Source organism: Physcomitrium patens, chromosome 8 (genome assembly GCF_059467195.1).
Source record: "Physcomitrium patens ecotype Gransden chromosome 8, ASM5946719v1, whole genome shotgun sequence".
NCBI classification, from domain to species: domain Eukaryota; kingdom Viridiplantae; phylum Streptophyta; class Bryopsida; order Funariales; family Funariaceae; genus Physcomitrium; species Physcomitrium patens.
In genome coordinates this window covers 1,189,630-1,204,280 of record NC_143417.1, presented here as the reverse complement: position 1 = coordinate 1,204,280, position 14,651 = coordinate 1,189,630, and the positions used below count along the sequence as shown (strand labels likewise).

Below are 14,651 nucleotides of genomic sequence, written 5' to 3'. Positions count from 1 at the left end.
GACTTTGTACACTCATGTGATATTTATTCAAGGTCAAAAACTCCTGATCATTGATCATATACACTTCTCCAACCATTGCATATATTAGAATAATTATGATCTTTTATTTTTATGGATTTTATTATGGATCTTTTAAGTTAAAATTTATATAATTCTATATTTAAGATTGTAGATTGTTTCACCAAAATGACATATTTTGTACCATATATAAAATCTATTTCAAATAAAAGAAACAGCGAAGCTTTTTTTTTTAACAATATCTATCGCTATCATAGATTAATAAAAAATATTATATCAAATAGATAGACACAATTTGTATGAAGATTTTGAAGAATTTTTTTTTAAGATATTAGAGGTAGATATAAAATTATATTTGACCTTTTATCTTCAAATTAATAGATAAATAAAACAAGTGAATTAAGTTATGAAGCAATATTTGAGGCATACCATCAACTATTATGAAGATGATTGAATAATTCTTTTGCCATTGATAAATTTTGAGTTTAATAATTTAGTACATTCTTTTACTTAAAAAATATCTTTTTTTTGCCAATTATAGTTATGATCCATAATTTGATACTTTTAACTTTTTAAAAGTTGATAATCTTATGTTACAAGATTTAGCAAATTATTTAGCAAAGTTACATGCAACAATAAATGTACAGTTAAAAAAAGCTAAAGAATGACAAAAGATCAAGAATAACAAAACTTATCACAAGGAACAACCATAATTCAATGTAGGTGACAAAGTATGGTTACTTTGTTGTAATATTAAGATTATTCATTCTTATGATAAGTTGGATTATTGTAGGCTTAGACTTTTTTTTATTTGCAAACAAATCAATCTAGTTACTTATTGATTACACGTACATGAATCAATCAAAATCTATTTAGTATTCTATATATCTCTGTTTGAGCCATACAAGATAATTGATATATCAAGAAGATAACAAGTATCATTTTATCCTATAGAAATAGACAATAATGAAAAGCATTAAGCTAAAGAAGTTTTAGACTGAAGGTAGCACAAAAATAGGTTATAATAGCTTATATTAACTACATCTATCTAAATTAAGATAAAAAATAATAAATCTTTGCTATAAAAAAATATAGTTCAAAAAAAGTTACATTTTATCTTCTATCTTTGTTTGTAGTTTATGTGTGGTTCTAAGGAAATGGAGAACCAATAATCAATAGATTTATCTCAAGAGCTATTATTTGCTGACTTATCACATATGACATTACAATTTTCACAGCCTTTAAGATGACATAATCAAAATGAAGATCTTCAAGAACAACAAGTTCTTCCTTGAATAAATGTCAAAATATAATGTATTTGGTATTATGACCTTGGAAGAGACTTCCAATGTTTGGTGATTTTATTGGAGGTAAGAATGATTCTTCATGGTATTACAAATATTTTGTTTGAAAGAAGTTACAAAGGCCTTATTGTGGAACTTGTCTCTAGAAGTGGAGATAATGTCATAGATGTACTTATAATTATCTAGATAATATGAATAGATAGAAGTAGGTAAAAGTAGGTTAATTTGATAATATCTTTTAGAAAAGCTTCTTAAAAGCTTCATAGATGCAATTTCACTTTTATACATGTTTATACTTGTTGGTCAAGTTTCTAGCCTAATAACTTATTAGTCACATATTACATATTTTAATGGCTTGTGGTACAAGCTAATAATGTGGCATATATATAAGAAACTTTTCTTGCAAGTTAAGACATGTGTCTCACAAATTAAATAGTACATATAGAAGCAAGAATGAAGCCTTCTTTACTCTTATTAATTATTTTTTAGCTTCCAATCTAATTTCAAGAGTCTCTAACTTCTTAGTCTTTGGCAATAGCCATTCGGATTTCTTATTAAATATATTTACTTTCTTATTTTTATTTGGTCATTTGTTTTTGATTTATTTCTCACTTGTTTATATATCTTCTTTGAATTTTTATCCTTGACACCAACCAAAACAAGAGTTGGAAGAAAAACTAAGGTTTCAACTTAGATGAATAAATATTTTGTAAGTCTTATGGAAGTATTACATTTGGAATCAACAAACTATCATGAAGTAGCTCAACATCCAAAATAGAAATAAGATATGATGGACAAAATAGATTCTATCTACAAAAATAATACATGGCTTCTAATAGATCTTTCTTTTAGAAAATCAATGATTTCTATCAAATGGGTCTATAAGAAAAAATTAAATACAAATGGTTCTCTATAAAAAATATTAAGCTAGACTTATTGCACAAATTTTTGAAAAAAAGACAAGAATTGATTATATAGAGACTTTTATACATGTAGTCAAATAGACTACAATCAAAGCCATAATATCTATAATAGCTTAAAAAATTAGAAATTATATCATATGGATATTCAAACCGCATTTTTATATGGAGATTTAAAATAAGAGATGTACATTATCTAAACTCAAGGATTCACCATATTAAAAAAAAAATAAAAAATGATATGCATATTATAAAAAGCTTTATATAGACTCAGACAAGCATTTAGAGCTTGATATGAGAAAATCGATTTTTATTTAAAAGAAATTGATTTTCAATAAAATAATGGTAATCACAATCTATATGTTAGAAAAATAAATGATCATATAATTTTTATTACACTATATGTTGATGATCTTCTAATGATAAAAAGTTGCTTCAAAATTATAAAAAAATTCAAAGTTTCTCTATATAAAAAATTTGAGATGTCAAATATCTTTGAAAGTGAAGTTACTTTCTATCTAAAGACAAAATGCATGCAAGTTAGAAAAGGCATTTTTATGACTCAAAAAGCATATGCTCAAAATATTTTAACCACATTTAGTATGAAAAATTATATATATACAACCACTCCTATAGACAAAATATTAAAACTTAAAGCAAATATGGAAGAAGATGAAGTAGATCCAACACTATATAGGAGCATAGTTGAGAAATGCCTTCACTTGACTCATATTCGCCTCAATATTTAGTTTTCTACTAGGGTTATTAATTGATTTATGGCTAGGCCTCAACAGTCGTATTTTCTTGTAGCCAAAAGAATTTTACAATTCATTAAACATATACAAGACTATAGTATACTATATCAATCCAATAATACATCAAATCTCTTTGACTATGTAGATTTTGATTGGATCAAAGACATGAAACATGCAAGTTTTATTTTTAGTATTGATACAACATTTATTTTTTGGTCAATCAGGAAATAGCTAATTGTTGCTCTTTCTTCCTTAAAAGAAAAATACAGACCGCTAGTAGATGCCTCTAGAGAGGCTACTTTACTAACGATACTGCTTCAAGATCTAAAATTAGAAATACAACATCCCACAACCATCCTTTGTGACAATGCTGGCAGTATACACATAGCCATGAATCCAGGGATGAATCCTAGAACATGACACATTGTGGCACACTATCATTTCACCAAAGAAAAAATATAGTCAGGTGAAATTATGCTTCAATATGTACCCACTTTAGAACAAGTGGCGGATATTTTTACAAAACCCCTAGGGAGGTCCTTATTTGATAAATTTCGGGAAAAATTCAATCTTATTATTATTATTATTATTATTTAGCTCACTTAGTACTATACGGTGTTAAATAAAACTAAAAAATAAAAACAACTAGCTTGATATATACTCTTCAGCCTTAATTCTGCTCCGAAAGGACCTATATTGTGCCCCTTGAAACCTTTTAACTTTCGCCTCACATTCAGCACATGAAGCATACACTCCTAGACGCCGGTCAATACGGATCGCACAGCATTTATCACGATCATGCAAAGTAGACGTGACAGGTAATCCGCTGGAGCTGGAAATCTTGCATAAGGAACTCTTCGGAAGAATCGAACATGCAGTATCATCAACAGGAACAGAGGAAGTGTCGTGGGCGACGTTGTTCACCTCTCAAACTGGAAGGATTTTGCCGAAAAGCAAGGATTCTTCTTTCTAATTGAGTCGACAACCAGTCACATATGGTTGCGAGGAACTTTAATAGTGCCCACACAACCATACAGAAAGCCCGACACTGAAAATCACAAAACAAAACAGAAAACCTCAATCCTCGAGATCAATCAGAAGGAAGACAGAGTAAATCGAGAAAATAAATAAGAAGAAAGTGCGTACCGGAGAATCAGGGGTGTATTCCACATTCTGCATCATCAGACACAAACACAAGTCCGCCATAAATAGAATCACAGTGCAATATCAATACCCTTGAGAAATTTTAGGAAATCTCGCAAAGTTGAATCTAGAATATAGACTAAGGGTCTCTGGGGTGAGGGGGAGTGTTGAACGATACACCCCGAGACCTAGACTAAGTAAAACCCGTAAGCCATTAGTTCCTCGAGGGTATCAAGACCAACCGGGTCTCAGGCAGATACAGGGGGCTATCATCTGTATAAATTAATCTTTGTTTACTAAGTAAAGTGTGTCTTGTAGTAGTCACCTGTTTCCATGTGCTTACGTTTATTCATGTGCTCGTGCTTTATCAAGGTTCCTTGTTCATGGGAGTACTATCTGATTTTGTTCACTCTTACTCTGTTCATAGCGTAGCTAAGCAGATAAGCGGGTAAACTGGCGTCATTAGTTAATAGCGTCGACCTGGTTGCCGGACCTAGATCTCCATCCTGCTATTGATATCGTGTTGGTACAGGCGATGCGGCTGGAGGCTTCCTACGCACGATTTGTTGGGTGGAAGGTGGTCACGGTTGCTTCAGGTAGTAGAGATTCTTCAGGTGGAAGAGCTGTAAAGTTGCCCAATTCGATTGGCTACGATGTCAAGCTTTCGCACCTCAAAATACTTAAGGTAGTCAAAGCTATGAAGTTACCTGATTCATTTGACAAAGATATTATGCTTTTGCACTTACTTATTTGTAAAGTTATTAAAGCTATAAGCTAGACTAATTTAATAGGCAATGATATCAAGTTTGACTACTCACTTATTCTTAAGATAGTTGGAGAGATGAGGTTAGCCAATTCATTTGGTAATAATATCAAATTTTTGCATTCATTTATATGAAGAATAATTAAAGATGAATGGTTGTAAAATTCATTTAGCATTGATGTCAAACTTAAGAACCTTCTTTTTAAGGTAGTTAAAGAATTAATGATGTCCAAATCTTTTGGCAATGACATTAGGCTTTTGCACTCACTTCTAATAAAGGGAGTTGAAAATGCAGAGTTCTCAACTTTATTTTGTAATAATATCAAGCTTGAACACCCACTTATATCAAAGGTAGTTAAATATGTGAATTTGCCTAATTTATTTGGCAATGATGTCAATCTTGAGCAACTTCTCATACTTAAGATAGTCAAAGATGTGAGATTGCCTAATTCATTTGGCAATGATGTCAAGCTTGAGTACCCATCTATATTCAAGGTAGTCAAAGATGTGAAGTTATAAAATTTACTTGGCATTAATGTTAATCTTAAATAATTATTTATATAAAAGGTAGTCAAAGATGTAAAGATGTTCAATTCAATTAACAATGATGTTAAGCTTGAGCACCACCACATATGCAAGGTAGTCAAAGATATGAAGTCACATAATTTATTTGGCAATGATGTCAATCTTGAGCAGTTTTTCATATTTAAGGTAGTCAAAGATGTGAGGTCATCTAATTCATTTGACAATGATATCAAGTTTGAGTACCTACTTATATTGAAAGTAGTCAAAGATGTAAGGTTGCCCAATTCATTTGGTAATGATGTCAATCTTGAGTAGCTTCTCATATTTAAGGTAGTCAAAAATGTAAGGTTACCCAATTCATTTAATAATGATGTCAAGTTTGAGCACCTACTTATATCAAAAGTAGTAAAAGACTTAAGGTTGCCCAATTCATTTGGCAAAAGTGTCAAGTTTGAGCACCCATTTATATCAAAGGTAGTCAAAGATATGAGGATTCTCAATTAATTTGACAATGATGTCAAGTTTGAGCAACCACTTATATCAACAATAGTCAAAGATGAGAGGTTTCTCATTTCATTTGGCAATGATGTCAATCTTGAGTAATTTTTCATATTTAAGGTAGTCAAAGATATAAGATTGTCTAATTCATTTGGCAATGATAATATTCTTAGGTAAATTTTATATTTAACGTAGTCAAAGATGTGAGGTTTCCAATTCATTTCACAATGATACCAAGCTTGAGCACTTACTTTTATTTAAGGTAGTCAAAGATTTGAGATTACCTAATTCATTTGGCAATGATATCAAGCTTGAGCATCCACTTATATTCAAGGTAGTCAAAGATGTGAGATTGCCTAATTCTTTTGGCAATAATGTCAAGCTTGAGCATTCACATATATCCAAGGTAGTTAAAGATATAAGGTTGCCTATTTCATTTGACAATGATATCAATCTTAAGCGATTTTCCATATTTAAGATAGTCAAAGATGTGAGGTTGCCCAATTCTTTTGACAATGATGTCAAACTTGAGCTCTCACATATATCCAAGATAGTCAAAGATGTGAGGTTGTCCAATTTTTTTGGCAATGATACCAAGCTTGAGCATTTACTTAAATTCAAGGTAGTCAAAGATGAGAGGTCACTCAATTCATTTGGCAATGATGTCAATTTCGAGCAGTTTCCCATATTCAAGGTAGTCAAAGATGTGAGGTTGCCCAATTCATTTGACAATGATGTCAAGTTTGAGCATCCACTTATATCGAAGGTAATCAAAGATGTAAGGTTGCCCAATTCATTTGGAATTGATGTCAAGTTTGAGCACACACTTATATCAAAGGTAGTTAAAGATGTGAGGTTGCTCAATTCATTTGGCAATGATGTCAAGTTTAAGCATCCACTTATATCAAAAGTAGTCAAAGATATGAGATTTTCTAATTCTTTTGGCAATGATGTCAAGCTTGAGCACTCACATATATCTAAAGTAGTCAAAGATGTGAGATTGCCAAATTCTTTTGGCAATGATACCAAGCTTGAACATTTACTTATATTCAAGGTAGTCAAAGATGTGAGATCACCTAATTCATTTGGCAATGATGTCAATTTTGAGCAGTTTCCCATATTCAAGGTAGTCAAAGATGTGAGGTTACCCAATTCATTTGGCAATGATGTCAAGTTTGAGCATCCACTTATATCGAAGGTAATCAAAGATGTAAGGTTGCCCAATTCATTTGGAATTGATGTCAAGTTTGAGAACACACTTATATCAAAGGTAGTTAAAGATGTGAGGTTGCTCAATTCATTTGGCAGTGATATCAAGTTTAAGCATCCACTTATATCAAAGGTAGTCAAAGATATGAAATTGCCTAATTCTTTTGGCAATGATATCAAGCTTGAGCACTCACATATATCCAAGGTAGTCAAAGTTGTGAAGTTGCCTAATTCTTTTGGCAATGATGTCAAGCTTGAGTACTCACATATATCCAAGGTAGTCAAAGATGAGAGGTTGCCCAATTCATTTGGCAATAATACCAAGCTTGAGCACTTATTAATATTCAAGGTAGTCAAAGATATGAAGTTGCCCAATTCATTTGACAATGATATCAACTTTGAGCACCCGCTTATATCAAAGGTAGTCAAAGATGTGAGGTTTCTCAATTTATTTGGCAATGATGTTAAGCTTGAACACCACCACATATACAAGGTAGTCAAAGATTTGAGGTCATCCAATTCATTAGGCAATGATGTCATGCTTGAGTACCCTCCTATAATCAAGATAGTCAAGGATATAAGGTTGTCCAATTCATTTGGCAATAATGTCAATCTTGAGCACCAACTTATATTTAAGATAGTCAAAGATATGAGATTGCACAATTCATTTGGCAATGATGTCAAGTTTGAGCACCTACTTATATCCAAGGTAGTTAAAGATGTGAGATTGCCCAATTCTTTTGGCAATGATATCAAACTTGAGCAATTTCTTATATTTAAGATAGTCAAAGATGAGAGATTGTACAATTCATTTGGTAATGATGTCAACTTTGAGCATCCACTTATATCCAAGATAGTCAAAGATGTGAGGTTCCCCAATTCATTTGGCAATGATGTTAAGCTTGAGCACCCTCTTATATTAAGTTTTCTCAAGGCAAGAAGATTTTTAATTGATGTTGGTAATAATCTTAATCTACTACATTCTTTTAAATTAAGTATCTTCAAAGAAGTCATATACTCTATTTTATTTGGTAGCATGATTAAATTAAAGCATCCTTCTAAGTCAAGTTTCAATAATGTAACAATTCTAAAGAATGAATTTGGAAATTTCTCTATAAAAGAACAATTTTTCAATTGCAAGACATTTAAACTCTCAAACTTTTTCCAAACATCTTTGTCATGTAGCATTTGCAATGCTTTCTTTGCTAGTTCTTCTTTTTAAGTCGTATCCCTCTAACATATCTAATAGAAAGTATTTTAATCTAAGAGAATGTTTTACCATCATAAAAAATATACTTAGTATTCTTATGACAATTTTAGGAGCAAAAATACCAACATTACAACTTAAAACTTGAAGTGATGAAAAAAAAATATTCCTTATTTCACTAATAGTATTGTTGTATATGTTGTTGCAAAAAATTCCCTCCAATTGTAAACCAATATAATAAAATTAGAATTTTTACATGAATAATATTTTTAATAAACATGCAAATCTAAATACAATATAAGATTAATTATCTTACATAATAACTTTACGTCAATATCCATCTAAAAAATAAAATAAACATTACATTATATATATAACAAAATAAAAAAAATATCTTTAAATGCTAATTTTTTTTTATCATTATTAATTTTCCACATCCCATTTACATATTAGTGAAGTAAATTTATCTTGTTTGATAATCCATGAAATGGATTTACATTCAAGTTCCACATTCTTGTATATTTATACTCCATTTCTTGTTCTACAATGTGTCTACCCATATCTCATAATTGATCATGTACTCTTATAATTCCATCTTTGTCTATTTTGACCAATGATTGATAAATTAATGTATCCAATATAAATTTGACATCTTATTCAAATATGTTTTTTTCACTTTTGGTCCATACTCGCAATGCTCTTTCTTTTGACATGCCTCGTGGACATGCATCACTACAAAAGAAACAACATATGTCCAAAAACATATTCTTCTCTTCAACTTTCAAATTGTCAAAGTTTACTCTCAATATGTTCCAAATTTTGTAGTTACTATTCTTTTCATCTCCATACAACTCTCTTCCCTTTTTAACTTTTGTAAAGCTCACTCCCAATACCTTAATCTCTTGTTCTCTCTCAAAAATGCTCACATAACTTTTAGACTCAATGGTAGGCCATTGCAAGCTCTTACAATTTTTTTGCCAACCTCAACAAGTTCATTAGGTAGATTTTCTTAGCCACAAGAATGAGTGACAAATAACTTCATGCTTGTTTCTTCATCAAGTTCTTCAATATTTATTTTACAAACTTCTTCACCTCCATTCTTTGTTACTTCTAAATCTCGAGTTGTTGTAATCAATGTGCTACCATTGCTAGCAAATATGACATCGATAGGCACAACATCTTCAATTTGACTTTGATTCTTCACATTGTCAAAGACCAAGATGGTTTTGTTCTCCATGAAGAATGATTTCAACATTGCTTGAGCTTCTTTTATATCCTTTGGTTTTGATTTCACTTTAAGTTGTCCTAAAATATTGCAAGAAGTTGTATAACTATCGCTACCACTTTCAATACACTCAATAAAGCATGAGGCATTGTATATGTCTTTTATACTAGTTAATATAGCCTTTGCTATTGTGGTCTTGCCTATTCCACCCACTCCAACAAGATACAATATCTTCACTTTATTTTCACATTCTTGTCTTATTTGTGATAAATATTGTGTTCTACTAAATATTTCTTCTTTACATAAATCAACCTACAATTAGAAAATTCACCCATAAATTAAAAACAAAATTAAAATATTATATATACTACATTTGAAACCTAGTCTTACTAACTTGAGCTCATAGTAAGGCATCTATACATCATTATGGCATAGAAGAGTGTATATAAGTTTATAATACAATTAATTCAATATATTCTCTCTATGATTTATAATATAAGTCTTACCAATGGCACTTCTTTATGTATTTGCTGCAATTCTAAATTTTGATAACAAATATTTTTTGATGCTCTAAAATATGGAGCATTTTCTACACCAATTCCAATCAAATAATTTTTTTTGTAGTAACTCCAATCTTTCACAAATATTTGCAAAATTTGGCCGATGCAAAGGATTCAACCTCCAACATTCTTGGATTAGCTCATTTAAGTCATCACAATTTGAAGGTAACTTTGGTCTTTCACCTTTTTCAATTCTTTCTAATATTCTTTTTATGTCATGAACATCATTAAATGGATCTTCTTTTGAGAGAATCTTAGAACATATCATTGCAAATGAATAAACATCAGCTTCAAAAGGACACATTATCATTGTTTGAAATTTATTTTTTAATGCCTCTGGAGCCATATATCCAAGACTACCATAAATGTAATTATTCTCTATAGCTTTTGGATTTCTTCCAACTTCAATCTTGGATACTCCAAAGTCAATCACTTTCACAATAGCATGTCGATCAATCTTATTCATAATCTTTGATTCTACCATATTAACCAAAATATTCTCAGGCTTTAAACCTCGATGTGCAATATGCATGTCATGTAAGTAACACATCCCTTTTGCAATTTGATGCATAACATCAATAAGAAAAGTATATGATACATCATTTTCTTCTTTCAACATATTGCTCAAATTTTTTTGCAACAATTCCATTCCAATATATAAATACTCTTTTTTATCTTCTCTTACAAAAGATTCTATACTTCCATTGGCATTTCCTTTCATTGCAAAATAATATGTTATCAAGTTAGGATGGCTCAAACTTGCTAGAATGCTCATTTCTTTAATGAATATCTTATCAAATCCAACATCCATCTTTTTAGTTGCACATAAAAGTCCCAACCACTTTGACTTATAAACTTTACCATAACTTCCTTTACTTATGCATTTTATGATTTCAAGACTCTTCATATCTGACAATAGTTTTAAATCACTCAACTTTCCACCTATGCAATACAAGTCTTCCAACCTTTGTAGTAGATGCTTTGCTATTTCAAAGTATTCAAATTCTTCTTCATTTACATAGATCAACTTCTTTTGTAGAAATTCAACATCCTCTTCCACTTCATCATGTGATGTAAAATTAAAAGTTGCAAAGGTATTCTTTTCAACTTTTTTGGGATAATGCTTCAAAACCTCATCAATTGCTATATCACAACAACATTTTAATTCCAAAAGTAGTTTTCTAAAAGTCTCCTAGTTATTCAATTGGAAGATAGCTTCTTTACCCCAATTTTTGTTTCCACAATTTTCTACAAGACAATAAGATTTATTTAGTATAAAAAATAACTCACTTAATAAAGGTCCAAACTGTAATCCATCATTGGTGCAAGTCATTAGCTGGTCAAAAATCTTTGTAACATGTTCAATTTTCTTGTACAAATTAATACATTGGTTTCTATTCAACAAGTTGCTTTTCTTAAATAAAACCTCAAATGCTCCAATATAGAATTCAGATCCTTCCCAAATATCTCCACAAATACCTTGCATATTTGATATTTTGTCATGTTGTTCCTTAGTGCTTGAAGATCTTGATATGACAAAACTATATAAATAGCTCCACACCATGAATACATATCGCTTGAATAATTCCAAAAGATACTCCATAATGGATTATAAAAATAGCTTCCAATTTCACCTTCTCACCACCACCTATAAAAAATTACATGTTAGATTTGTATCAGATTTGTTTGTTATTTCAAAAATATTTTTTATAACCTCACTTGTACCGACAACTTTTATACCAATATTACTCATCTTAAATCATTATCCAAAAACATTAAATGACTTCTACTGACGACCACAATGTCGAGAGATCACAATGTCGAGAGATCACAGGCGACCCCACCACCACCCACATTTGCATAATGGGGTTCAAAGTCTCCCCAAAGAGATTCTTCATTGCTCACAAAACAGTCAGAAAAAGAGTACCACTGTAGAGGTTTTTACTACTCAAACATGGAGAAGCACAACCAAGTTCTCGGACATGGAGGTAATTGCAACAGGCTGTGATTGTGAGTTTACTGGACTTTACTTCCTATTCGAGATAGGATCAAAAAACCTAAAACCATCAATCAAATCATCAGAAGCGACAAAACTCATAGCAACTCAAAATTTACACATGACAGATACTCCACTTAACGCCAGTGTTTGAATTTCTAATCTAACGAGCAAAGTTTCTGGTAAGCAGTTCATGATTTGTAAGGGCAATAAGTACTAAGATGAAGACAGATGGGGACAAAATTATAAACTGAGATCACAGCTTTGTAGGCTGAGGAGATTTGGAATTTTTTGGGGTGGGGCCACTCGAAGCCTCCCAGAATTAGGAGAAACTCTCATTTCATGCTCAACATTTTGAGTGTATCAGCACTTGGACAAACAGATACCTCAATATACCTCAAGCACAAAAAGAAGAAATGAAAAGAAAAGATCACACTTCAGACGTCAGAAAACGGATGAATTGCTTGTGAAGATGGAGGCACACTACCAATATCCTCACAAGATTAACGTTTTACATGTAATATCACACTTCAATGAGCTCCAAAAGAATACCCCATTTATGGTGCTTCTAGGAAAGAGAGTAAGCAGTATAACTAGTGGGCCGCTAGCCTCTAAGCCTTGCACAATTCGTTCCTTCATCCTAACCATACGCCAAAATGTAAGCGAGCTTTTTTCACGATTTAAAATATCAGCAAAATCTGCATTAATGACTACATTTGGTTGCCACATCGATGCGTAAAATGCGGCCACGCAACCGGGGAAATCAAGACATTTCGACAAAATTCATGCAGACGCGAATTCAAATGACTTGACAGAAAGAATAGGATAAACAGCTGCCTTTACTATACACACGCTGAACCAAAGCCTGCAAAACTTGCACGGTCGAACTCAACGGAGAAGTGGTTGATAAACCAGAAACTCGACAACACATTTTCCTTTTTTCACAGAGCCTTCAATTTCGATTCGATTCTTCCTTCCCTTGATGTCACTAACAGACAAGAGCTCTAATGTTGTCCACGGAAACACCAACCAAAAATAAATTGAGGGTCCCTGGTGATCTTCTCTTGAATCTTCTGATTATCCCCAGGAGACCTGGGCGCTGCTGAGAACACTCCGTGAACTCTACCTCCAACTCAACAGGGACCCTATTCCAACACACCAATCCCGCAACCTCGAGTTCTAAATCTCTGATCCCTTCCTACTTCCTGAGACAGAACGGTAAAAAAAAAATCTGCTCAACCGAGCTGCTGGAGCAGTGATATCCCTCATACGATCTCACATACAATATTCCGTTCCTCTTTCTCTCACTCACTCACTCTTTTTTAGTTTCTTAGATCGCCACTTCTACACAACACGCCAGATACAGCACATCTGTTATCCGCCCCGACAGCATCAAACAAAGGAAACAAAAAAACGTTGAAGCACTCGTTCTGCAGCATGTCATCACATCCGCCACCAAAAAAGTCAAGTAGCTCCCCTACCTCACAGCCGATGTCAAAAATCTCCGTCCTCCTCCTAATCGACGCAACAACGTCACATTCCACCTAAACAGCCCCGACCATCCACAGTTTCCTCTGGCTTCTCACCACGATCTGCCATCTTCCCGCTCCCCGACACGACAAAACACCAAACACGAGAGACCAGAACCAAAACCAAAATCCCGGGTCTTGCACCCGAAACACCAGCAAAACCGCAAGAAAAAAACACTCACGCGAGGAGGTGCCCGACTAACCCTCAGCGATCAGATTCAAGCATTCCTCTATCCCTGTTGCTCCTGATCATTGCCCTGGTCGTTGGCCACGCAAACCCTAGATGATCTTGACAGCTGCACTAGAAGTACCAGCCCGAGCCACATGGACGACTCCCTCCGTCCATCCACAGCTTCTTCTCCCTATCCAGCCGAATCTCGTGAAGGCGTAAAAAAACCATTGTTGGACTCTTGCCTAAGCAGAAGTCGGAGACGAGTGCTGAGCTCCAGTCTGGCGTGCCGTCCTCAACTGCTCCAGTAACAAACTTCACGTCGCTTCCGCACCTTCAGATTCCATTCTTCGTCCAAGGCAATCCTGCGTTACAAAAGTCGTGGCCCCTCCCCGACCTCTGTGGCTTCCACGCTTGCGAGGGAGCCAGTCAAGAATGTTCGGAGATGTGCTCACAGCTCCATCGTGAGAGATAACCCTTGAAACTGTTGAGAATGTTTAGAAAGACACAAGAGTAATAGTAAGTCATACACACACAAGTAGTAGTAAGTCATACACACACGAGTAGTAGTAAGTCATACACACACGAGTAGTAGTAAGTCATACACACACACTAGTAGTAGTAAGTCATACACACACGAGTAGTAGTAAGTCATACACACACACGAGTAGTAGTAAGTCATACACACAAGAGGGTTTCTAAGGAGAGAGAGCTTCACACACACAAAAAATCTATTGATCTGGTTGTGTCTTGTACACAAGAAGAGAGAAGATAAGAGGATGAACAGTACTTCTCCACTAGACTCTAAATATTGTAGCTACAGTAAAATA

General features: G+C 33.1%; 1 protein-coding gene across 3 annotated transcripts; it reads right to left on the bottom strand.

Annotated features, from left to right (window-relative positions):
* Nucleotides 1-3,452: 3,452 nt before the first annotated feature.
* Nucleotides 3,453-14,436, bottom strand: LOC112286136 (uncharacterized). Of its 3 annotated transcripts, none has more exons than XM_090252292.1 (4): nt 13,605-14,436; nt 11,607-11,775; nt 4,144-11,375; nt 3,453-4,045 (listed from the first exon to the last, which is right to left on the bottom strand). In XM_090252292.1, exon 3 carries the CDS (start codon nt 8,321-8,323, stop codon nt 6,149-6,151), a length of 2,175 nt encoding a protein of 724 aa, XP_090108418.1. In that variant the 5' UTR covers nt 8,324-11,375; nt 11,607-11,775; nt 13,605-14,436; the 3' UTR covers nt 3,453-4,045; nt 4,144-6,148. The 3 variants fall into 3 exon arrangements, with proteins under 3 accessions (XP_090108418.1, XP_090108417.1, XP_090108416.1); XM_090252291.1 differs by having other exon boundaries at nt 4,144-9,879; nt 10,074-11,775; nt 13,605-14,433; XM_090252290.1 differs by having other exon boundaries at nt 4,144-11,775; nt 13,605-14,434.
* Nucleotides 14,437-14,651: the final 215 nt, after the last annotated feature.

What these genes read in the sequence shown, in the direction of transcription:
- LOC112286136 (XM_090252292.1), bottom strand. Translation starts at nt 8,323, where the DNA reads ATGCTACATGACAAAGATGTTTGGAAAAAGTTTGAGAGTTTAAATGTC.